At 40.7% G+C, this 27,814-nt stretch overlaps 1 protein-coding gene across 1 annotated transcript; it reads right to left on the bottom strand.

The window, feature by feature from the left end:
- Window positions 1-5,990: 5,990 nt before the first annotated feature.
- Window positions 5,991-15,287, bottom strand: LOC139689902 (uncharacterized). Its single transcript, XM_071587021.1, has 4 exons — window positions 12,981-15,287; window positions 10,629-10,910; window positions 8,988-9,202; window positions 5,991-6,921 (listed from the first exon to the last, which is right to left on the bottom strand). Exons 1-4 carry the CDS (start codon window positions 14,976-14,978, stop codon window positions 6,825-6,827), a joined length of 2,592 nt encoding a protein of 863 aa, XP_071443122.1. The 5' UTR covers window positions 14,979-15,287; the 3' UTR covers window positions 5,991-6,824.
- Between the last annotated feature and the right edge of the window lie 12,527 nt (window positions 15,288-27,814).

Here is a 27,814-nt window from a genome sequence, read left to right on the forward strand (position 1 = left end):
TTTCCCAGGATTCTTCTGTTCGAAAAACTTTGTGTAATAATGATTTTAAACGTTTATTTTTTATGCTATGTCCACAGAAAACTTCTTTTGTTTATTTTTTTTCCTTATGTTCATGTTTTCGAAAAATTTGGTGTACTAATTTTCAACGTGTATTTTTTATGCTATGTCCACAGAAAACTGGTCGTGTTTATTTTTTTTCTTATTTTCGCAAAATTTGGTGTAATAATATTAAACGTGTATTTTCTATGCTATATCCACAGAAAACTGCTCGGGGTTTATTAACTTTCCTTTTGTTCATGTTTTTGCAAAATTTGGTGTAATATTTTAAAACGTTTATTTTTTATGCAATGTCTGCAGAAAACTGCCCCTGTTTATTTATTTTTCTTGTTTTCGCAAAATTTTGTGTGATAATTTTAAAGGCGTATTTTTTGTGTAAGTTCACAGAAAACTGCCCGTGTTAATATTTTTTCTTGTATTCTTGTTTTCGCAATATTGGTGTAAAAATTTTAAACCTGTACTTCTTATGTTATTTCCACAGAAAACTGCACGTGTTTATTTATTTTTCTTGTTTTTTTTCGCAAAATTTGGTGTAATAATTTTAAATGTGTATTTTTTATGCTATTCCACATAAAACTTGTCATGTTTACTTATTTTCCCAGCGTTCGTGTTATCGCAAAATTTGTTGTAATAATTTTGAACGTGTGTTTTTTATGCTATGTCCAAAGAATACTGCTCGTGTTTGTTGATTGTCCTTGTTTTCGCAAAATTTATTGTATTAAATTTAAACTTGTATTTTTCATGCTATGTCCACAGAAAACTGCAGGTGTTTATTTATTTTTTTATTGTTTTCTTGTTCTCGCTGAAATAGGTGTTATAATTTAAAACGTCAATTTTTAATGCTATGTCCAGGGAAAATTGCTCGTGTTTATTTATTTTCCATGTTTCTTGTTTTCGTAAATGTGGTGTGATAATTTTAAATGTGACTTTTTTATGCTCTGTCCAAGAAAAATGCCCGTTTTTATTTATTATTCTTGTTTTATTGTTATAGCTAAATTGGTGTTATAGTTTTAAGCATAAATTTTTTATGCCATGTCCTCAGAAAACTGCTTGTGTTTATTTTTTTTCTTTTTTTTCTTAAAATTTGGTGTAATAATTTTAAACGTGTATTTTTTATGCTATATCCAAGGAAAACTGCTCGTGTTTATTAATTTATATTTCTTGTTTACCCAAAATTTGGTGTTACAATTTTAAACGGGTATTTTTTATGCTATGTCCATAGAAAACTGTTCGTGTTTATTTATTTTCCCAGTATTCATGTTTTCGAAAAATTTGGTGTTACAATTTAAAACGTGTATTTTTTATGATATGTCCCCAGAAAACTGCTCGTGTTTTTTTTCTTATTTTCGTAAAATTTTGTGTTATAATTTTAAACGCGTATTTTTTATGCTATGTCCCCAGAAAACTGTTCGTGTTTATTTATTTTCCTTCTTTTCTTGTTTTCGCAAAATTTGGGGTAATAATTTTAAGAGTGTATTTTTATGCTATTTTCAAAGAAAATTTCTCGTGTTTATTTATTTTCCTTGTTTTCTTGTTTTCGCAAATGTGGTGTAGTAATTTTAAACGTTTTCTTTTTATGCTATGTCTTTAGAAAACTGCTGGTGTTTATTTAATTTCCTTGTTTTCTTGTTTTCGCAAAATTTTGTGTAATAATTTTTAACGTGTATTTTTTATGCGCTGTCCACAGAAAATTGCTCGTGTTTATTTATTTTCCCAGTATTCATGTTTTTTAAAAATTTGGTGTAATAATTTTAAACGTGTATTTCGCGAAACGATATATAGTACATCATAAGTCATCCCTTCAAGCCTATAAATGGAATATACTTAACCATATCTCCAAAATTAAGATATTTTTATAAAATTTTAGACATTACCACTCAATAATACCTACGAACTCTGCATGCATTCACTTACTCTTTTGATCAGTCCCTATATATTACGATCAGAGGAACTATATACGTCATCAGTCATCCCTTCAAACCTCTAAGAAGAATACACTTAATAATATCTCCAAAATTAAGACATTTTTATATATTTTATTACGATACTTCTTAATAACACCTACGATATCTGCATGCATTCACTTACTCCAATATTTGTCCCTATATCGCGATCAGAGGAACGATATACGTCATCAGTTATCCCTTCAAACCTATAAGTAGAATACACTTTGCAATATTTCCAAAATTATGAAATTTTCATATAATAATCTGCCAGTTCCTTTTAACATAACTTACGATATCTGCATGCATTCGCGTACTTCGTTCTTAGTCCGTATTCTACGATCGGATGTACCTAATACGGCTCCAGATATGCCTTCAAAGGAGGATATACTTAATAATACCTCCAATTTATGGACATTTTTATAAAATATATGACTCAACCACTATACACAACTTACGATATCTGTATGCATTCACTTAGTTCGTTTTCAAGACCTTTTTACGATCGGAGGAACGATAGACATCATGAGTAACCTTTTCAAACCTATAAGTAGGATAGACTTAATAATATCCAAAAATTAAGTCATTTTTATGTTAAAATATGACAATACCATTCGAAATTACTTATCATACCTTTATGTGTTCACTTTCTCCATTCTCATTCTTTTCTTAAGATCGAAGATACGATAAGGGTAATCAGCCATTCCTTTAAATCTAGAAGTATGGTACACAAAGGAAAATTTTGAAATTAAGACATATTTGTATAATTATATGACAGTACCATTCCACATAATTTACGATACCTTCATCCATTCATTTACTCAGTTCTCAATCCCGAGTTAATGATAGAAGGAACGATAAACGTGGCTTGTCCATCCTTCAAACCTGAATGTATGTTATCTATGTTTTAAAAAAAGGGGCATTTGTATGAAATAATATGACGGTAACACTCAATTTAACTTATTATATCTTCATGCAACCACTTACTACGTTCTCAGTCCCTAGTTTACGACCGCAGGAACGATAAACGTCATCAGGCGTTCCTTCAAACCTGAAAGTCGGTTCCACTGAACTCTTTTTAAAAAATAGAACGTTTTCAAATAATAATTCTACATTTGCAATCAACAGGACTTACGATATCTTCATGCATTCACCAACTCCGCTTTTGGTCCCTAATTTACGATGGATGAAACGATTGACGTCCTCAGTCATCCCTTCAAAACTAAAAGTAGGATACACTGAACTATATTTTAAAAAGGACATTTTTATATAAGAATATGACAGTACCAATCAGCTAAATCTACGTGATCTTCACGAATTCACATTCTCCGTTCTCAGTCCCTATTTTGTGATCGAAAAAACGATAAACGTTCATAGAAATCCCTTTAAACCTAATGGTAAACTAAACCTAACAATACATCCAAAATAAGAATATTTTAAAATTATAATATGACAGTACCATTCGAAATAACACTTGATAGCTTTATGCATTCACATACTCCGTTCTCACGCCCTGATTTGCGATCGAAGGAATGCTAGCCGTCATCAGCCGAATATGCTGAATCGCATTTCTCTGCCCCCTTGGATTTTTTAGAACGCTTCAGTATAGCATGTCCATACCAGGTGTGGACATGCATAACAAGTCGCCCAGCGTGTGGTCGTCCAAACTATTTGGGTCTAACTCAGAAAGAGCAGCAAACACTGAAATGATTCAATCATTCATTGAACGAACTCCTGAAATAATAGTGACAATGGCCCCTCATTGCATTGTTTAAAGCTTCCCAAGCATCGCTGTTACAGACATCTTTTTCTAACTCACAATAGAGCCACTCCACACAGATTTTTTCTCCCTTCCCGATAGATGCTTGATCCTTTGCTTGAGCAGGTAGATCATACAAATAATCGCATTTTTCGCCAAATTAATTCTATTCTGGATATCATTATTTTTCAGTCATTAGTAAAGTACTGAAAAGGTTTTAAAGAATTTCAAACGCTTCCAATACAAACATTTGAAATTTAGGAGCAATATGTACTGGCATGGCTATACTATGTACATAGACGCCCATGTTGAATCGGGAGTGATTGAGCGCCCTCATAAGCGACTAGGACGGAGTGTGAACAGCTGAGCTGCGAATTACTCAGCCGCGTTGTTCAAACATTAGTTGCTTCCCTCCTCAACGTCCTCCGTTAGATTCCGCTCACGATAACCTCCGAGCGAAGTGCTACATTTAGGCCAGACCGGTTTGTTATTGAGCCTGTGGCCAAGATCATTATGACTTTAGAAAGAGTAAATTATGTATGTATTTCTAGTTTAACATAGCTTTACATATTGAATTACCTGAGTTACATGCATAATTGTAATAGTTAAGCAATATTTTCATGCTTTTGAGATGGAATAACTAAAATGTGAATGCAAATAATTACCGCATGCCTGATGTTTCAAATACCCATTCTATTTTATTGCATTTGAAATATTAGTTTAAAAGAACTACCACAAATAAGCAACAGAGTTTGGTGCTTTGATACAAATTTATTTCCAAAGGCAAATGGATTTTCAAAGTATTAATTTTACGTTTTTCAACCTGTACCCATAAGTTGAAACAGAAATTAATCCAGGGGAGATGGAAGGAATATATAGAAGAGCTGTATAGTAAAGAACTTACGCCAGCAAGCGTAGACATGGAATGAGGACATAACGTAGAGAAAGAAAGCTTAGTATATCCTATTGTCTCAGGCTTCATTTCGTGGAAGTATTTAATATCCATTACTAAAAAGAAAGAAAGACTCGTACTTCTCCACAGAATTTGTCATATGGTACAACGCGTTTCACCGACTTGCGGCATTATCAGGTACCTGATTTGTGTTACTGAGATCTGTGTTAGGTCCTATTCCGAAAAAGGTGAAAGGCACGCCATGTGAGGACTGTATTACAATAAGTTTGACTTCCCACGCAGCTAAAGTTGTTCTCAGGGCCAATAATCAACAGATAGAGACAAGGGCGAATGATTACTTAGGGGATGATCAGCTTGGGTTTAGGAGGGGGAGAGGCACCCGCGATGGCATTGCAGTAATGAGATCACTAATCGAGAGGAATATACGAGGGTCATCCGGAAAGTAGTACCCGTTCGTGCCGCATGAAGTGCTGACGACGCGAGTAGCCGCTGGACGAGGTCAGATAGCTTCAGTGGCTTGTCTGCCTTCTCTGAGCCAAGTTGCGTGACGCTAGCATTGCCTGTGTTGTTTCTGTGATTGTTTACAATGTTTAAAAAAATTGAGAACGCCGCCAGTTGTGAAGTGAGGGCAGTGATTAAATTCCTCAATGCAAGAAACGTTCGCCCATGTGATATTCATCGCCAATTAAAGGAGGTGTATGGAGACAATGTAATGGACGAGTCGTCTGTTCGGCGGTGGTGTCGCAACTTCAACATGGGGAGGGGGAACACACACGACGATGAGCGTTCGGAGAGACCGTCTGTCATTACAGACCAACTGGTGAGCTCAGTTGACGAATTCGTGAGGAACGATCGGCGCGTCACAATTGATGACATCTGTGAGCATTTTCCCAATGTTTCTCGAACAATTGTTCATGAAATTGTTAAACACCATCTGCATTATGCAAAAATTTGTGCAAGATGGGTCCCTCGCGTATCTCAATGAGCTGGCGGCGAAGGACTATGCAGCAGGAATACAGAAACTTGTCACACGTTATGACAAATGCCTTAATTTGCTTGGAGATTATGTTGAGAAGTAGTTTAAAGTATCCTCTTTCAAATAAAATTTTTTATGTTTGTTAATATTTACTTTTGTGTCTTTATTTCACGAACGGGTACTACTTTCCGGATGACCCTCGTAGAATATAATCAGAATGTATTTGCCCGTGGTGAAGTCGCCTATCGAAAATTCTAATAAAACCGCGCCGTCAGCCGACGGCCCTGTTCTCAGTTCTAACGATAACGTCAAATATGGGCACTTTGTGAAGCGTGCCCTGAGAAAACACGGGAAACGGCAAACACTTCCGGGGGAGGGGAGGGGGGGGAGGTAGAGCTAGATTACGATAAAGTGGGAATTGTAACAGAGGGAAATGGGTAATGTAGGAATCCATAGTAATGCTTAGAATACTGAAGTATTCTAATTTAAAATGCATCTACATCAAACGCAATACTCCATATGAGCGTGTGGCGGGGGGTTTAACGGAACCTGTCTTGCATGGAGAACTTATAGAAATAACGTATGTTGTTCCTAATAACAGATGGACTTTAACTACTAGTAATAAACCACACCAACAGTTAAAGTCGAATAATGATTAAAACTAATTGAAATATGAATTTAATACTTCCTTTTACTCACTACTAATAAACTTATAACAGTTCTATAAAAGACGCGATTGTTGATGGCAACGATTGTTTAAAATACTGGTACGAAGAGTTATCTGTCCCAAAATGTATAATTAAACCTCAATATTATCAATCGTCATTTGTTAATCACATTTTCTGCCATGAATTCTGTGTCAGAAATCAGTTGTGTGGTGTTGAATATAAAACTTATTATAAATTTAAAGAATATGTTCGCTATGAGCACTCATGAGATCAACAATAGATTATGAAGAAAATTCTGATATTCAAATATCCAAACTCTTTCATTATGATCCGATTGTCAACCTCGATTGTTTTACAATAGTCCCGATATCACCAAATATCACTGGGTAATGGAAATGTAGAATAACTAAAAGTCTGAAAGAATGAGTGGCACAATGATTATGAATACTTGGCGATATGTTAGGAGTATCGTCACAGGCCCTTCTTCCATTATGATTTTTTAACCCAGTCATCCTTGTAGTCGGCAGAGCCCTGGAAGGGGCAGCAGGTGATACATCCAATCTTCGGGGTCGGAGAGTCTCGCCCCTCGCATGGACTGCGGCTCCCTGCGGACAGAGTGGGAAGAAAACACTCTTATTTCTACAAGACATTTGGAATATTTCACAGAAAAGTTTGAAGTCTACCAGAATAAATATCGAAATAATGAAGATTGCTCTCTCAAAAAGAAAACATCGATATTAAAAACTTGATTAACTCAAAATTGAATTGTTGCTAAAATGATTAATATGGCCCATGTCAACAAGTATCATAAAAAACTCGCAATATCGTCCCTGCATTTATAAATTTCATAAGTTGGAGGGGTATTCCAGAGGATTTAGAAGTATATTTCCTAATGCAATTCCAATATTTATAATAAGTATAATGAATCCCAAAATCTGCCTCTCCTCCATCCGGAAAGATGTATACCACATCCCTCAATGTCGGCATTAATGATCACCGCGCCTCCAGCAACTCTTCTTCCCCATAAGCATTTCTACCCGTTTCCAAATACGCTTCCCTCCACAATTTTTTTCCCTTCGATGACTATCTTTACGCTTCAAATACCTCCTCTCTTCTATCTTTAATACTCACAAGAAACCCAACTGAATTCGGAGTCGCGCACATTGGTGAGAACGGGATTATTTTGCTCATTAACAAGTCAAGAACGCAACAATTTCAGAGCGTAAAAATCATTCGCCTTGACTGGGACTCGAACCCAGATCCCTCAATATCCGGTCGACCGGATATTGAGGGATCTGGGTTCGAGTCCCAGTCAAGGCGAATGATTTTTACGCTCTGAAATTGTTGCATTGAAATGCACATTAGCGGATGACTCCGTTAAAGTTACTGTTGCGGCATCTCCCGCAGTTTCTTTGGAATTAAGTCAAGAACGCTTTACTTTACAACTTGACGCTACGCGAAAGATGAACCAAAATATCATACTAGCAAGGGATAAGAAGGTTACAATTTAGCTGGGAAGAAAAAAGAATCACATGACCTTTACCCCTCCACCCTCCCCACTCTGACCAACCCCCCTCCCTTGATCAGAAGGTATGCATACCAAGTTTGCTTCTATGAGGACCACCCGATGACGACGTTCAACGTCGAAACCTTGGTCGTATTTTTGAAATAGTGTGTCGAATTAAAAAGTGAATTATTTCATTTCAATATTTTTTTTAGGTAATCTACCGATTAAAGTAGATTTTTGGATGGACGAAATTACTAATTCAACAATTTGTGGCCCCCAGCAAAACACAACATCCCACTCTACGTCAGGTCCCTCTTCAGCTCTGAGTACCTTCTTCCACCCTTCATCCCGTCCAGCATCCCTATCCTGTTCCTTCCCTTTCCTCGTTAGCCTAACATTCTACCCTCTGTCACAGTCTTCAACATCCCACTGCCGGTCAACACCCCCTTCATCCACTTTTCCTACCTCCATAGGATTTCTCCCAACAAACCCCTCTCTTCGCCCACCATACCAAGTACTTCCTCATTTGTTTTCTTCCCTGTCCATTTCACCTTCTCCATTCTTCTCCACACCCACATTTCAAAAGCCTCCAGTCTACGTCTATCCTCCTGCTTCAATGACCACGTTTCCGCGCCGTACAAGCTACGCTCCATATCAAAGTTTTTACGAGTATTTTCTTAACATCCTTACTCTAAGTCCCTGTCATCAACTCCCTCCTCCTTGTGAAAGCCTCTTTGCCTAGGGCAATTCTTCTCCTTACGTCCCTACTACTTTGACCGTGTTGGTCCAAAACACTACCGAGATACGTAAACTGTTCTACCTGCTCTAGTTTTTGCCCTCCTATTTTAATATTTAGCTTAGCCTTTTTCTTTCTAGAAAATCGCATAACCTTTGTTTTATTAATATTTATTCTCATCCCATACCTGTCGCACTTTCATTTTAATATGTTATGCAAATTCCATAAAGTAACACCTGAGACAATAGATTCAGGCGAGATGTAGATCCAGCCTGAGTCTATTGATCTCTTTGTCTCTCGATTTTCACACCCCATTTTAGAATGAGAAGTATTTTTCCCTTGGCTGCGTCTATTCCGGAAGGGAGAGGCCTGTACGCGTGTGTGTGTGTGTGTGTGGCTGGAGAGGGGGATCAGTCATGAATTCTAACCGGCAGGAGAGGCCCTGGATGTCGATGGTGGCGGACAGCATCAGCCTATCGCCCAGCCACGCCTCCGCTTCTGCCACCGGTCGGATCTCTTGCTGCCAGTAAGAGAGGAGACGCAGCGTCTGGCACCCACACACGATGGGGTTGTGCCCGAGCAACACGGTTGCGCGAGCGTACCTCCGGTCATCCACGCTCCGCCCGCCATGGAACACCTCCACCTCCACATACCAACCACGAACGGAATACGCATTATCAGCACAATGAAAAGAGCACTAAATGTTTCATGCATAGAATAAGACATATCATGTGACCGACAGTTAAAAGTTAGGTTTTCCGATAGCATTTTCCACTCATTCTCATTAAGATTGTTTTATTCACCCATGGGGCTTATATTCACCCCGTGTGGTATCGTAATCTTTCCGTCGGATTTCATGTCAAAGCTGCCATGGTGCCAAGTATTAATAATGTTTAATGACTCTTCTGCGATAAGGCTAAAAAGTTTTTGGACGTACACATCTGAAAACTCTCTCTAGCGAACACTGATCTGTTTATTTACCTATAATCAAGTTAAACCTAAACAAATAAGGAGATAGTTATTTACAGTGATCATGCAGTTCATTTTACAGCAATGTCAAGTTAATATAGGAACGATTTGTTTAATAAAAGGAGTGCAACACAAAATACAAGGGTGACAAACATGATTCATAATCACAGAAAGGAATTCATTCCCATTTCAGAAACAAATTTCTTTCGACAAAGGAAAAAGAAGGTATTCTTAAGTTTACGTAGTTGGATGCGAAATAACTCAGGAAATATTTATGGTCACGACAGATTCTTAACACAAGTGAATTACCGTCATAATTAATTTGACAAAAATACATCGAATATTTCCTGTAATCAAGTTTCGCACGGTAGATAATGGGAGTTTATTTCATTCCGAAGGCACTTATCTTTTCCCAATTGTATCAGCTATTTTGAAAATGAAAACCGAGAGACATTTTGTTCGACTTTAAGCGGTTGAACATTATGCACGAACAAACAGACTCGAGCGTGAAATATAAAAGCCGATCAATCCATTCTCAATCGATTAATTGATAAGGGTGAAGCGGCGAAATAAAATAAACGCAAATGAGCTAAATGCCATGCCTAGTCCTGTGGTATTAAATTGTTGCATGGAGGAACAAAAAGGATTACTTGGAGGCATTTTTCCGTATGCAATTTTCCCTGAAAATATGCGATAGATAGGGCCACAAAGAGCCTCATTTGAGTACACGGTAATTGGGAAACAGGCATAGCATTTGATCCTAGAATGGGAATTCGATGGGCCCGATAGCAAGGGTCCTTAGAAATTTAAATTTTAAATAACTTATGTGAGTGAAAATCGTACGTATCAACCACTAAGTTGGATAAACAATGTGTACATTAAGATGTGTCTTCAAATTGACATTATTCACGTGAGTTGGCACACACCACCATTTACAAGATATCATCTAACAGTATTTTATCTTATAAGTGCCTAACAATCTCTTATTAAAAATTAGCAAAATTATACGTGAACAGGGTATGAATATATTCCTAAACTAAATCCAAACACTTAAAATAAACTTTCTCGTGTTCGCCATCGTTGTTACACGCGCTGCTCACCTTGTCGGTGGGTATATTAACTTCCGAGATCTCGTTATGTCTCAGGTCAATGGTGAGGTGGTGTGAGTTGGGCAGCTCCAGGTATCCCTCCTTCTGAACATAGTTTTCGGGCGAATCCTTGAGGCGTTTCAGCGTAAACTCAGTGATACCGTTGACGAAGAACAGGGTGTCGAACGACACTCTCTTGATCATATTGTGGCTAAAATCCACGCGCTGTAGTTTGGGAAGACTCTTGAAGTATGTCGGTATGGCGGTGATTTTGTTGTGCGCCAGATTGAGCACCTGATGGAAGTTGGAGCGAAGCAGCGATTCAATAAATTTATGATTGCGGGACATGACCGTTTGCGATGAACTTCCAACGAGAGACAGTATTTGCGAAATATACAAAATGGCATCCAAATTCAAATCTATCAGCTTTAAATCAACCAAATCTTTACACCAAAACATAGGATTCAAACCCTAAACACTGGTAAGTTCTTGCGACAGCTGAGATTGGTACTGAAGGTTCTGGTACTGAGGTACGGTGTCCTTGCCCCATTCTGATACCCATGTTGGGGCAACTAGATTTTGGGGTTTTATGTAATTCATACTATTGGCGGGTGGATTCGATTCAATAGGTTTTTTCCCAGTTCTACCGGTTCTCGGCATAAGAACCGGAATAGAGACGAAAAACATCGGTTCTGCAACACCCGGGTGCTAATATTAAGCAAAGGGGTTTTCGAAACCTGCATAAGGTCCTAATGTTCGCTGTAAAGATCCCATGAGAAAGTTTTTGAACCACTTCAATACACTGTGCACCCGTTCATACAAATCTGGGTCTCATTTTGTCAAAAAATTTAAACTGTTTGGCAGCACATTCCACAATTGTTCACCATGAGTTACCACCGATTTTAGTTCTAGTTTGTTAAATATTTTTTAGAAGAGCGATAAAGTAGAATGGAGAGTCAATTTTTAACGTCAAAAGAAGTAAAGACTCCATTCCTGAGTCTTGCAAGCCCCGCCAAACATTGTCCACATAGGAACCGGAGTCGATTGCTCTGAGCCTCCAGTATCTCCAATTTCTCAAGCAGACTCAGGCTCTCCGGCAGGTCCGATATCTGATTTACGCTGATGTTCAAATGGCATAAGTCCCTCGCCTCCTGGAACGCGCCAGCCTCCAGACGACCTATCTCGTTGCGACTGATGTCCAGGACCTTGAGTTTCCCGAATGGCTGTAGGGAAAACATTGATTTCAACTTGTTTCCCGAGACATTCAGTGAGATGAGGTTGGATAATCTCGACAAGACTACATCTGGGATGGATGCTAACGCCGTGTTTCTGATCCCTACATAACGGCAGCCTTTGCAATTGCCATCGAAGAGATTCTTAGGTACGTGAGACAGCGACGGACAGTCAATATCCAGATGTCCAATATTATTGAATTCTCTAAAATAGTGGCTACTTAGTCGAAACACCTTTAGATCTCCACAGTTTATTCTGATGTCCACGGTCACATTTATATTCCCGATGTCCGAAACCCTGTCTCCCATACGCACAGGTATGCGAAAATAGCCATTATCGGGTGGAGGACATCCCCGTATTCTCATACTTAATGTCTTTGAACGAGGAAGATCTACGATAGATAAGAATCGATAAGGATTGATCTCCGTGTCCATATCACAACTCAAATAGACATCAGCTTCTATTCCAAACTTTAAGTGAACCTTTCCATTGCCACAGTGAAGGGATATCGCGTCACTATTTGTGTAGCGAGTGCAGTTCAGTCCCTGGAAAATTGGCTTTGACAGCGAATCTTCAACTGAACCTCTAGCCACCACGGAAGCGTAAATCAAGAAAAAGTATACCCCAAGGGGAGATGGGAAAGTTGATTTATTTTGACGGAGATGGAATCATATAAGGTCTCTGCTTCTATAGCTATACATTCAAAGATAAATCCAATCAGCGATAAGATCATCAATAGGGGGTGGACTAGGATTTAGGGAGAATTGGAGACCTTGATCAAGAATAGTGATTTCGCGTGGGGAAACAAAACTGCAAGAGTGGGTTCATGCGATACTTGTGACTAGTTGGAACGTTGAAAACTAGGTCGTTTTTTAATAAAGTTCGTGTGGAAATACAAATTACTTTTTCAATTAAATATTTTGAGTAGATGCCATCCAGTTACGCCTCAGACAACAAATGTCAAGATAATGTTATACAAATGTTTCCGTCAATCATTCAAGTAAATACTTTTCTTTGTTCATAAAAGATAAAACCTAATGGTGAAAGCGAAGTGCTGGACAAATAAGATCATTTGGAAATATTAATATCATAAGGGGGCGAGACAAACGGGTTATCAGGGAGAGGACTTACCTCTAACCTTAACTGGTCGAATATAAACCAGTCGCACTCTTTCCAGGAATTCAATGGTGTACCCTCGAAGCATTCCGTGAGGGTCAAACCATTCCATGAGAGGTCCAAATGATTCAGCATCAGCATTTTCGCGAAATTCATTCCGGCCACAGGGAGCTCGAGTGCTTTGGATACGAGTGCGTTCCCCATGATGTTGTGCGACACATCTATCACCTCAATACTGTCGAATTCCAGGAAAAAGTACACATGGTGCGTGTATGATGTGATGATGTAATCATTTATGCGATTATAGCTGAGGTTGAGGTATTTGAGACTCTTGCCCACGTGATGCACGGGCGGGAAGTGATCCAGGCGATTGTGGGAAAGATCTATGGCGGATAGATTGGCGAGCCTGCTATGAAATAGTTCTTCTCTTTCGTATAAGAGCGCCTTGACCGAAGCATTTTCGTAAAACATCGGGGGGTCCTCCACCACTCCGATTTCGTTGTGCGATAGGTCGATCCTTCGCAAACAGAGCACGTGATGCAGGGTGTCCTGCGGGAGTCGGGAAAGTCTGTTCCCGGACAGGTTCAGTTCCGTCAGTCGCGGTAGGGACAGAATCGGAAGTGAAGTTAGCCGGTTCCCTCGAAGGTCCAAGACCATTGGCTCCCCTCTCCCGTCTGTCGTGTTGAGAGGCTCGAATATTTCATCTGGTAGGAACGCTATCGTATTGTGGCTCAGGTCAATCACTTTCAGTTGCTTCATCCCTGAGAAAAACCCAACCCCCAGGGTTCGGATTCGGTTTCTAGACAAGTCCAAGTGCTCCAGCAGAGGATTACTTTGGAACGTCTGCTCCGAGATACTTTCAATGAGGTTACCTGATATGACCACTGTACGCAAATTGATGTTGCGTCTGAAGAAGTCTGAAGGTATGGTCGATAGATTGTTGAGGGAGATGTCCACTTGTCGGAGGTCTTCCAAGTAATAGAGGAGGTCTTCCGGAATGGAAACAAGCTCATTATTTTTTAGGTTCAAGTACTGAGTGACCATTCCACGAAAGAGTGTCATAGGAACGGTCTCTTCGGCTATCTGGTTGATTATTTCCAGGTGCTTCAATTGATTCCCCTCCAGATTCAATCGTTCCAGGCTGGCAAGCCCCGCCAAACATTGTCCACATAGGAACCGGAGTCGATTGCTCTGAGCCTCCAGTATCTCCAATTTCTCAAGCAGACTCAGGCTCTCCGGCAGGTCCGATATCTGATTTACGCTGATGTTCAAATGGCATAAGTCCCTCGCCTCCTGGAACGCGCCAGCCTCCAGACGACCTATCTCGTTGCGACTGATGTCCAGGACCTTGAGTTTCCCGAATGGCTGTAGGGAAAACATTGATTTCAACTTGTTTCCCGAGACATTCAGTGAGATGAGGTTGGATAATCTCGACAAGACTACATCTGGGATGGATGCTAACGCCGTGTTTCTGATCCCTACATAACGGCAGCCTTTGCAATTGCCATCGAAGAGATTCTTAGGTACGTGAGACAGCGACGGACAGTCAATATCCAGATGTCCAATATTATTGAATTCTCTAAAATAGTGGCTACTTAGTCGAAACACCTTTAGATCTCCACAGTTTATTCTGATGTCCACGGTCACATTTATATTCCCGATGTCCGAAACCCTGTCTCCCATACGCACAGGTATGCGAAAATAGCCATTATCGGGTGGAGGACATCCCCGTATTCTCATACTTAATGTCTTTGAACGAGGAAGATCTACGATAGATAAGAATCGATAAGGATTGATCTCCGTGTCCATATCACAACTCAAATAGACATCAGCTTCTATTCCAAACTTTAAGTGAACCTTTCCATTGCCACAGTGAAGGGATATCGCGTCTCTATTTGTGTAGCGAGTGCAGTTCAGTCCCTGGAAAATTGGCTTTGACAGCGAATCTTCAACTGAACCTCTAGCCACCACGGAAGCGTAAATCAAGAAAAAGTACACCCCAAGGGGACACATGGCTTCATCAAAACGATCTCACACTTTTACCTTTCGCACACAGAGATATTAATAATTGTGGGGAGCCTTTATCATGTTAATAAGAGGTGAAATAACCATTTGATTGTATCCTATTTGCGACAAATCTTGGAATTTATTCCCCTTCTCCACAAGATACCCGCGGAAATCTCGAATGATATATATATTTGGATGATAAATGCGACCTATCACATTGCCGCTAATGTGTAGTCCCAGGAGTTTTCAATGTGTCTACGAGGAAAACATCGATTTTAACTCAATTTCTTCGCATCATTTATTTCAACTCATGAAGTAAATACCGGCCACATTGAGGAAAACTTCTGTTTTTAAGAATGATTGCAAAAGATGTAGTTGAATAGTGTGGGAAGCGAAATCCAATCACAAATCTGTCTTATTCTTTCAAATTCGTCCAAAAAAATATACTCCCAAATCCTTTACTAAACCCTCGCTGATGATACTTTCTGCACCGGATTCACTTTGATTTAGGCATTGTAGTCATAGCCTAAACTGAGCTTTACTTAATTGCCTAGCTTAAATATTTTTAGACATTCTTTTACAGTGTTGCCTAGCATTGATGAGCCTTGCTTGAATGTTATTCTAAAACTCAGAAATAGAATATGTCATTGTGATTAGGGATGAAATTTGTCCACCCGTTGTTGAAATTCTTATAAAATTCACGTCAGAATAAAGGTGTGTGAAATATAAATTTGGAATTTTAATGAAGTTAAGGGATACAATGAACTTCTAGTAGAGAGTAGTGTGACAGTGTTAACTCGTATGTTTGCGGCGTCGTGTGGACAATCTCCCTTACATTTTGTCATTTTTTGAAGTTTCCCTTTTTCAATATGGGAAAAAATTATTTAAGAAGTATTTAAAATTAAATTTTCTATCTCTCTGGAAAAAATAATACTTTATGTGAAATCTCTGGCTCTCTGTGATATTTCTCGATATGTACCTGATTTCTTGCCTCTTCGATTTCCCTGAAATTTGCGGATTCCGGTTTTCACAATCGTTCACCACATTCGACTAACCACAAGAGAAGTGAGCCAACTAAATCAAAATCACTATTCAACCAGGGAGGCTGATTTTATTAAGAAGATGGTAAAGCAATACTGATTCCTGAGCGCCCAATGATGCATGTGTGTAATTCACTCATAGATTAACGGAGTGCGCCTTGCCAAGCATATCCTATTGGTTCCTTGGTTGCATATTTGGTTTTTCAGGACGATCTCAGCACATGTGTATATGAAACACAATGTATGACTGAGTGTATGGTACAGAAGCGTCAAAAGTAGGCAATGACAGGGTTCTTTGGCAGAATTTATCGTGAAAAGTGTATTGTTTGGGAGAACAGGTTGGTATGTTGGCTAGTGTGCTAATTCCCCCTCAATGAGTCAAGAGTTCGATCCCAGCGGTGGCCAGACTTTCCAGTGGTATCCCTACTTGAGTTGCTGCGTGGAGACTACTTCAAGCCATCCGCCAGATGGGACATAAAATTGTCGACTCCTTCGCACTTTACGTTCCGAGTGGAATAATGCCGACGCCGGGTTTCTCTCCACCCTTTCCCAATCCCTTCGGAATTCTACCTGAACCGAATTACCCACTGCTCCCTAACTAACGGTGCAAATGTCCTCAGGTGTAGAATACCTCACCAAATGACTACTAATAGGGTGTTGCCTCTCAGAATGACTTGAAATTAGGAAGCTTATTTGACCTTATTCTACAGAGATGGAATGAGCGAAAGCTATCGATCTATGTTTTTACGTATGTCAACATGTTTTGCTCTTATGTGCTGCCGACGCATGAACCGATTTGATAGCCCAAAGGTGCCTTGAATATCACTGCTCCACGAGTTTGGGTTGTTGTATCGGTTCACTTGACCAGTTGGGTGATATTTTAACATTACGCGAAGCCAAAGAGGGTGTTGCGCTTTCCGATCCTTCTCCCCTGGTGGTGTCAAGCACTTGCGGTCGGTGAATTACATCCTTCGAGATTCCTGACTCCACCTCACTGTGGAAGAAAGAAAAGAATAAGGAATGAATGTGGAGGGGGACGTCTGTTTCGTACAATCCAATTACACATTTACCTCAAAAACAGACATACAAGATCACATTCACCGAACCAGCGTTCTCAGGCATCCACACTCTTCAAGACATGTCAATTCGTCCCAGGTTTTCTGCCTATTAAAATGTTTTCGACGGCCTCTAACTACTATTTCGTTACACGCATTGAATCGATTCCCCATTCCTATATTATCTTATTTCCTTCCAAATTTCATTGTACTTTTACCTACTTTCATGCCGTTCAAATTCTCTGTTAAAGCACTATCTTCAGCATCAGTACCTCTCTCAATATTTCCTCTTGTTCAATTTCTCTGCCATCTTCGGATTTCACCAACCTGCTTCCTCTCTGCTCCCGTCATTACTCAAACTAAGTCTCCAAACCAAGATCATCTTCCTGCATCAATAATAAGGTTTTGGATTCATACAGCGCTCCGTTCAATATTAACTACTTCATTAATATTTTCTTTGCTTCCTCATTTCTTATAACTGACATAAACTCCCTTCTTGCAAAAGCGTCTTTCGTTGACGCTTTTTCTTACTAACGTTGCAACTACAACGCACCCTGACCTGAAACAGATTGCCCATACACGTGAACTACTCCATCTGCTCTAGTTCATCCCCTCCCATACACGATGGCAGTTATCAACAGGAGCTAACCAAAATTACCCGGAGGCATCCCGTGGTGCCGAGACCTGGACCTCCAGTCAGCAGCCCAACGCTCAACCAATTGGGCTATCACGTCCCCTTCTTTACTTAAACATATATATATATATATATATATATATATATATATATATATATATATATATATATATATATATATATATATATATATATATATATATATATATATATATATATACACACACACACGAGGGTCATCCGGAAAGTAGTACCCCTTCGTGAAATAAAGACACAAAAGTAAATATTAACAAACATAAAAAATTTTATTTGAAAGAGGATACTTTAAACTACTTCTCAACATAATCTCCAAGCAAATTAAGGCATTTGTCATAACGTGTGACAAGTTTCTGTATTCCTGCTGCATAGTCCTTCGCCGCCAGCTCATTGAGATACGCGAGGGACCCATCTTGCACAAATTTTTGCATAATGCAGATGGTGTTTAACAATTTCATGAACAATTGTTCGAGAAACATTGGGAAAATGCTCACAGATGTCATCAATTGTGACGCGCCGATCGTTCCTCACGAATTCGTCAACTGAGCTCACCAGTTGGTCTGTAATGACAGACGGTCTCCCCGAACGCTCATCGTCGTGTGTGTTCCCCCTCCCCATGTTGAAGTTGCGACACCACCGCCGAACAGACGACTCGTCCATTACATTGTCTCCATACACCTCCTTTAATTGGCGATGAATATCACATGGGCGAACGTTTCTTGCATTGAGGAATTTAATCACTGCCCTCACTTCACAACTGGCGGCGTTCTCAATTTTTTTAAACATTGTAAACAATCACAGAAACAACACAGGCAATGCTAGCGTCACGCAACTTGGCTCAGAGAAGGCAGACAAGCCACTGAAGCTATCTGACCTCGTCCAGCGGCTACTCGCGTCGTCAGCACTTCATGCGGCACGAACGGGTACTACTTTCCGGATGACCCTCGTATATATATATATATATATATATGTGTGTGTGTGTGTGCGTGTGTGTGTACATATGTATATATATATATATATATATATATACACTTTGTACATATTTACACAAACACAGGAATGGTGGGGAAGATGGAATCGAACACATCACAAGCGTAAACAACGTTTCCTTGACCGAGACACCAACCATGGATCTTCGACCTGCCTGACCAATGCTCAAGCCATCGATGAGAGGTAAATTACTCTAAAATCTGCAGGGGGGTTTGTGTAACCACTTTTCGTGGCCAGATTTCGTCCTGTGTTCGTCCATTATATGTATTCCTATCTCTTTTCCTTACAGTTGTGTCAATGTGAATGAATATATAAATATAAATAAATTAATAAGTGTATATATATATATATATATATAAAATAAATTGGACAGCAACAAACAAAAAATATAGAAACTCATAAAATGAACGCTCACACGTTATTTCAAAATATAGAGAACTTCTCTATCTTCCGATTAAGACGGAGTAGAATTCCGTCGAAATTATCAATAAATAACGTGTGAGTGTTCATTTTATGTGTTTCTATATTGTTTGTTTGCTGCTGTCCAATTTATTATCCGGCACTTCCGTGTTACGTCGACGAAATCATCTTTATATATATATATATATATATATATATATATATATATATATATATAGATATATATATATATATATATATATATATATATATATATATATATATATATATATATATCCCTTCCCCGGACTACAACCTTGACGTGGTGGAAGGGCTTGTGCGTTCCGATGACCCCTAGAGCTGTGCTGGCGGGAGTAATAAAATTTGCTCCTGGTAAAGTCACCCATGCCAGATAGGTCGAAGGTTAGGAGCCAGACGAAAGGTAGTCCACGCAGCGTCTATTCCTCAGTGAGGCGGCTGCAATGGTGTCCTACCCCAGTGGAGCGGCCAGTAAGTGATGGTGTCACGTTAAAAATACTATTGAGGAAGGATCCGGGAAGCCACCTCAATTATCATTCCCAAGATTTAAATGATGGACAATGCAGAGATTTTGAGTCCTGGCAACTCTGGGGCTCGGCCCAATCGGCCATGTGTCGTGCCCGGCAGCTGGGGAAGGCAAGGCTTCCGCGGTCGTTATCCCACGAAACTCTTGCAAGGGAAAACCAGCAGCAGCAGGACAGAAAACGCAGGAGAAGAAGACCAAATTAGTTAGAATAGGAACGTGGAATCTTGAACAATGATGAGGACAGGGAAATTGGAGAATATTAAGCGAGAGATGGAAAGGGGAAATATAGATATTTTAGGTCTATGCGAGGTGAGATGGAAGGATAGCGGGGATTACTGGAGTGATAATTATAGAATAATATACAGCAGCGGGGACGATAGCCAACGAGGGGTTGCCATAGTACTAAATGAAGAGGTAGGAAGAAGCGTAGTCAACATTGAGCAGGTAACGGATAGATTATTACTAGTAGAGATAAAAGCAGAACCGACGAACTTGGTTATTATTCAGGGATACATGCCACCGAGCAACCATAAGGATAAAGAGGTCGATAGGAGATAAGATCGGTCAGAGGACATAATCGCGTGTGATCCCGCAGAGAAACATTTGATAGTTATGGGGGATTCGAATGCGATGGTAGGCGAAGGAAGAGATGGTTATGAAGTGGGGGACTACGGTTTAGGCACGAGGAATGACCGCGGGGAGAAAGAAGTTGAGTTCTGCAGGAGACAGGGGTTAGCCATCACCAACACTTGGTTTAGACACCACAAAAGACGCAGGTATACATGGATAATGCCAGGTGACTCAGAAAGGTACCACCTAGATTATATTATGGTTAGACACAGGTTTAGGAACAGTGAGATAAATTCGCACAGTTCCCGGGAGCGGATGCGGACTCTGACCACCATTTAGTTGTTATGAAATGTAGCGTCCGTTTCAAAAGATAACGCAGGGGCGGCGGGTTAGAAAATGGAATGTAGAAGCATTAAATGGTTTGAAAAGGAAGGATTACAAAAAGGCGGCAGAAGAAAACATGGAGGATGGTAAAGAGCTAAGTACTTTCGAAGAAAAATGGGGAAGGATTAAGGAAGGGTTATCGAAGGCCGCGAAAGACACTATTGGAACCGTTACTGCGAAAAGGGCTAGGAAACCACGGATCACGGACCATTGATGACAAAGATGGATGAGCGGAGAAAATGGAAGAATGTAAACACAGAATTAGGCAAAACGAAACACAAAGAATTAAGCAATAAATTGAGGCGGGCAAAAAATAAAGCAAATGAAGCATGGTGGAAGACGCAGTGCGAGGATATGGAAAGTTTGCAGAGGAAGGGTGAAATTGGTGCGCTGTACAGCAAAGCTAAATCTTTATCGGGAAGTAAGAAAGGGAGATCTATGCTAACAGTAAGAGATAAGGCGGATAAGATAATAGTTATCGCAGGAAAGATCCAAGAGAGTTGGAAGGAATATATAGAAGAACTGTTTTGTAAAGAACTTCGAACAACAAAGTTAGACATTGAAAAAGAATATGACGTAGAGGAAGATAGCTTAGTTCCAGGCATAGTCGACGACGAGATAGAAAGGGCATTAAGGGAGATAAAATTAAATAAGGCCGTGGGGGTGGATAACATTCCCGTGGAACTTTTAAAATGCTTAGGAAAATGTGGGAGGAAGAGGCTATATGGGCTGATTCGTAGTATCTATGAGGAAGGAATCTGGCCGGTAGACTTTGTGAGACCAGTTTTAGTTCCAATAACAATAAGTTTGATATCCCACGCAGCTAAAGTTGTCCTCAGGATCATAAACAAAAGGATAGAGAGTAGGGAAAATGATTACTTAGGGGACGATCAGTTTGGGTTTAGGAAGGGAAGAGGTACGCGTGATGCCATTGCAGTAATGAGATTATTAATCGAGACGAATATACAATACAACCAGGAGGTATTTGCCTGTTTCGTAGATTTCGAAAAAGCGTTTGATAGAGTAAATTGGGAAAAACTAATGAGTATATTGCAGAAAATAGGAATAGATTGGAGGGAAAGGAGGCTAATCCGCAACCTGTACATGTCTCAGACTGCTCAGGTGCCAGTGGGGAACGGGGAGTCCGGTTGGGCAGTGTTAGGAAGAGGTGTAAGGCAGTGTTGCCCATTATTATGGTTCCTTTAAGCCCTCGCGATTTGCAATCGTGAGTGTTTTAAGGAAGCATGATGTGGTGACCAGATTCAACTGCGTCACCAAGATAGCTGACACCCTACCCGGACCCAAGGATGAAATTTCACCGTTAATATCAGAAGACGTGTACCACGTGCCATGCTCCTGTGGCAAATGGTACATCGGTGAAACATGCAGAGCGCTGAAAACACACATGAGTAAACATCAGAGAGCAACCAAGACCGAACAGTTAAGAGCATCGGCCATCGTTGAGCCCGCCTGGAGTGAACCTGGACACTATTCTGTTCGATGACGCTAAAATAACAGCGGAAGAAGAAAAATATTTCCCGAGGATAATTAGAGGCCATTGAAATCGTTAAAATGCCAGAAAACGTTAACAGAGAGGATTGATATCCAATCCACAGTGCGTGGAAAAGAATTATTCCGCGCAAATATGAGGACCTTCCCTGATTGGCCGAAGAAATTTCCCAGTATTGGCGCCGGATTTTCCCTATATAAAACGGGACAACGAGCTTCTTTCCATTCTGGACCTGAGGACGCCAGCAGGATAGCTGGCGAAACTGTTGTGAATTTAAACGACATACGCGGACGCAGCCCGAAAAATGTGGAAATCACCTACTCATCGCCGCGGAAACATGCGAACGAAAATTGATGAAGGGGGTTTTGACCAGCAGTGGGATGTTGAAGACTGTGATAGAGGGGAGAATGTTTCGCAAACCAGGAAAGGGAAGGAACAGGATAGGGATGTTGGACGGGATGAAGGGAGGAAGAAGGTACTCAGAGATGAAGAGCGACCTGATGGAGAGGAGGATGTTTTGTTTTGCTAGGAGTCACAAAATATTTATTTAGGAGCTGTGTCCATCCAAAAACCTACCTTAACCGGTTGATTACATAATAATAATTATATATAAAAACACAGATGTAGATTTTTAGACCATAGAGACACAAAGAAAGGACACTCACAATATGTTATTTGACGTTTCGACGGCTAGGCCGTCGTCTTCAGAATGGCGTTCTCGGAGAAGAGCGGAGAGGACATGTGCGGGGGAGAAGTGAGGGAAGGAGAGGTAAGGGACCAACAGGAAATGAACAAGGGGGTGGGGGGATATGTAGGCAGCCATATGATGCATTCAGTGGGCTTGGTTCAGCCCGGGCGGTTTGAATGATTGGGCCACCCAGATATGCGTCATCTCGCGGGTTCTCACATCTATTATACTAGCAGATTTGGGAAGGATTTCAATCGCCGAAACGGAGAAGTAGTCGTCAAAAGATTGATTGTGGGAAGCAGTGTGAGGAGGGATGGGATAATTAAGAAAGGTGGGAGATTAGGTGGAATATCGGTGGTTATTCATGCGGAGGGAAAGTGCGGTCGTGCATTCGCCCACATAGAAAGAAGGGCAGAAGTTACAGGAGAGGCGATATATAATATTTTTTGAGGTACAGGTGGCGACCGGTTGGGAGTTGTTACTGAGTGAGGGGGAGGGTCTTAGGAGATGACAACATTGACAGCGTGGGCGGTTGCATGGTGCGGATAGGGGCGGGGGAGAGACGGGGGTGCTCGCAGTTGGTTTTGTGGACTTGAAGATGTCACGCAAGTTCGACGGGTGTTTAAACGAAACAGAAGGACAATGTGGGAATAAAAGTGATGTGGAGTGAATGTTATTAATAATTGGGAAGTGGTGACGGATTAAATGTTTAATTTTGTGTGCTCCGGGGAATAAAGTGGCAAGATTAGGGCATTTTGGGCGGTTTGGTTTGGGAGGGGAGTGTATTGGGTTGACGCTTTGAGGATTTTACTGTTCAGTAGTGTTTCAGGGTACCCACATTTTCTGAGAGAGTCATGTAGCTGGTCCAAGTATTTCTGTTGCGAGGGGGTGTTGTTGCAGAAACGGAAGCCACGGATTGAGAGTGAGAATGGGATGGAGCGCTTTGTGTGAAGTGGATGGCAGCTGTCGAAATGAAGATACTGTTGCTTATTGGTTGGTTTAATGTGGACTTAGGTGTAAAACGTATTGTTTTGGAGGTGAATGTCGATATCTAGGAAAGTGATATTCGAGTCGGACATAGAAGAAGTGAAAGATACTGAGGAGGAGGAGTTGAGAGAGGAAATAAAAGATGATAAAGTTTCGCGTCCGTGGGGCCAAGGGAGGAAAATATCATCGATATAGCGGGCCCAGAAGAGTGGTTTTGAGGGTTTGTTGTTGCAGGAAGTCAAGTTCTAGTTTACCCCTAAAAAGATTGGCGTATGCAGGAGCCATACGCGTGCCCATTGCAGTGCCTTTTATTTGTAAATATATTTTGTCGTTGAAATGAAAAGCATTTTTGGTGAGAACGATTTGGCTCAGTTCGATGAGGAAATCTGTGGATGGGGTGTGTAGTGTGGATCGTAGGGAGAGGTAATATTGCATGGCTTCTAAGCCTTCTTTGTGGGGAATGGGGGTGTACAGAGATGTAACGTCTATCGTGGCCATGAGATTGGTCGTGTTGTGCGGAATTGGGATTGAGTGTAGACGTTCCAGAAAGTGGTTCGAGTCTTTAATGTAAGAAGGGAGTGAAGTGGCTATTGGTTTAAGGTGGTGGTCTATTAATGCGAAGATTCGTTCAGTGGGTGAGTTGATGCTGGAGACAATAGGGCGTCCGGGGTTATTGGTTTTGTGGATTTTGGGTAGCAATTAGAAATGGGGGGTCTTAGGATTAGGTGGCGAAAGAATGGAGATATCTTTGGGGGAGTGACCTTCTTTAGGACCGAAATTGGATAGAAAAGAGAGAATATCCTTTTGATATGAAGATCCGTGTGTGCGTGTGTGCGTGTGTGTGTGTGAGCGTGTGTGTGAAAATACCTTCGAAATGGAACGCTCTTTGGCGACGCACATCCGATGGATTACGGAATGGAATACGATAAGCCAGTGTTCACATCCGCATTTGCTTTGACTCCGTTCCACCCCACGTACCTATTTTCCTTTTGCACCTCGCCCTCCGTTCCATTCTAAATCCTGCTCCCCTTTTTCTCCTGCCAGATTTGCGTTTCTCCCAACAACCATCGCCGTAAAACTTTCCCAATTCTTCTCCACACACCAACGTCTCTAGAGGGTATCTTCCCAAAATATCAGTACTGTGTATTTTCATCCGTGTATTTCTCATTTTTTAGTGGTACGGTTCATCAAACAAATGCTATCAAACAAAAAGGATTGAGTCGGTGACAGGAATCACAAGTACACATGAATAATGCCAATCATCTTGAAAGTGTGAAATCTTCTCGAATTAGATCATCAGCAAAAGTCCGATTCAAAAATGTAAATCATGCAGATCATAAAATTATTGAAACCGCGTTCGTAATATCGCCATCTACTCACCTCCCAGCTCTGTGAACATTCCCCATGGTTCTCGACGCGGAAGAATCCTCAGACACTCCCAGCGCTTAGATATCACATGGGAAAATTTTGCTGCTATAAATACGGGAACTAATTTTGGCCCTGCGTTTTACGATGCCACTTCCGAAATTTATCCCACTTACTTGGTTTAGGAGATTGGATAGCAGCAATCAAGCGAGTCATTGTGTCGCCTTTGTTCACATGCTGAGGAATGAAAGTAATGTAAATCCCATTCCTGCCTAATTCGTGAACAAATATGATATGAATATACAGTTTTAAAGCAATCCGAGGTTCTTACGTATTTCCGACATAAGTATTTTGGATGACACTCTAGGCGCCAATCGGGATCAGAAAATTAATGTAGTACATGTATTTCAAGGCAAGGAGGGTTGCTTCCAACGTGTTAGTGTTTTAGTACTCATTCCACCAACTGGACGGTGGCTCCAAACCATAACACCTAATTGTACGTATGCTCTGGGAATCAATGCAACAATTTCAGAGTGTAAAAATCATTCGAACCCAGATCCCTCAATATCTGGTCGAGTGCTTTAGCCAGTTAAGCTATCGAGGCGTCCTCTTAAACTCTGACATGAAAGGCTCTGCTCCCTCAGGGCGAATGATTTTTACACTCTGAAATTGTTGCATTGAAATGCACATTAGCGGATGACTCCGTTAAAAGTTACTGTTGCGGCATCTCCCGCAGTTTCTTTTGAAGTATGCTTTGGGAAATTTGAAACTTTTCTTAGTGGTATGTTTATGAATTCAATATTGTTAAATGTGCTTTCCAACAATATGAAATATTGCTGCGTGGGTTTTCGCGGCGGTGGTTTTAAGTATTCTGCATTGTCGGGTTTCACCGCGTCGTTGTTTGACTCCGGCAACAGTTTCGCCGAAGTTGCATTCGGCGTCTTCAGGTCGAAGATGCTGACATCTCTGAATCAAACAACGATGCTGTGAAACCCGACAATGCAGAATACTTCAATATGAAATATTACTGGTCAAGAATGCACATTTTATTCATTACTTAAATGATGCAAGGGACAAATGAGAAAGCATTCTTAATCAACCTCCTAAAAGTGAGTGTCAATAACTCGGCTGTTTACTTTACCCTACCTGTTCCTCGGGGCCTCCTCGCGCTCCCTTTGGCCTTCCCCGTCTTCTTTCCTCAAAACGATCGGCAAGACCAAGCGCGGCCGACGGGCGGGCGTGGACTGAATGGGGGGGGAGTCGGCCATCCCCTGGAAATGGCGCGACTTCCTCCGACGCGACCGCAAGCGCACCAATCGCGACGGATGCAATCCAACCGCGAAATTGACGGCGGCGATTGTGCTTCCCCCTCTTGCAGCGAGTGAGCAGTGTTGATGAGAAGAGTACTGAAATGAAGTATACAGCGAGACTGAGTCACACCAACTCACTCATTTCATTGGGAAGAAGTTCAGCATTTCTTAAGCTGTGTCCATCGGGAAGTCTACATAATCCGTTGGAATACTGTTATTAATTAATCAGCGATTCGCGATGAATGCAAAGCGGGTTGAATTTTAATTATGAAATTCCTTGGATAAGGGAAGATGCTTTAAAGGGCCTCCCCCGAACATTAAATTCTTCTTCTTTTTCTTCTAGAGGAAGATATAACGTGATTTATCGAATTATATCTACGTATCAATAATCACAAGAAACCCAAATTCATGAGATCCTCTAGAAATAGGAAAACTAAGTTAAATGTTCAAGTAGGATTTATACAAAGTAATGAGATTGTAATTTCCACAAATTTTGATTTCGTGCACACGGTTCAATGTTTATGCATCATCAGCAGGTACAATGCAAGTTTAAAACTCTCAATAATGCGAACACCGTGGAGTGGGGTGAGTGAAAGAGAGAGATTGGCGGGAGACGTATGTCGTTGTTCGTTGTGCGGGACTCGTGGTTACCATAGGTATGGAAGTTTAGCGCTAAGAAGGGAGAATGATGTCCCAAGACATTAAAATTTCCCCGTTCTCTTCTGTTGAATGATTTTCAATTGTCAGCAAGTATCGATGATTCCGGGGAACATTGAAACACTCCGTAAGAGAGGAAAGGCGGTGAAATATTACAAATGTACAGCATTGCGTAATGATGCCTTTCTGCAACTTAAAGCTTTTCATGTACACACACACACGCACACGCGCACACACGCACAAACACACACACACACATTATTAGGTAATCTACGGACACAGCTATTAACATACCTACTAAATAAATAATTTGTGACTCCTAACAAAACACAAGATCCAGGATCCTACTCTACAGGTTGAACAGCAACGGTGATAATGGGCAAATCTGCCCTACACGTCTTCCTAACACTGCCCATCCGGACTCCCTGTTCCCCACTCGCACCTGAGCAGTCTGAGACATGTACAGGTTGCGGATTAGCCTCCTTTCCTTCCAATCTATTCCTATTTTCATCAATATGCTCATTACTTTTTCCCAAATTCACTCTATCAAACGCTTTTTCGAAAGCTACGAAACAGTCAAATACCTCCTGGTTGCATTCTATATTCCTCTCGATTAATAATCTCATTACTGCAATGGCATCACGCGTACCTC

Source organism: Hetaerina americana, unplaced genomic scaffold (assembly GCF_022747635.1).
Source record: "Hetaerina americana unplaced genomic scaffold, ioHetAmer1.1.p SCAF_29, whole genome shotgun sequence".
Classification (NCBI taxonomy): domain Eukaryota; kingdom Metazoa; phylum Arthropoda; class Insecta; order Odonata; family Calopterygidae; genus Hetaerina; species Hetaerina americana.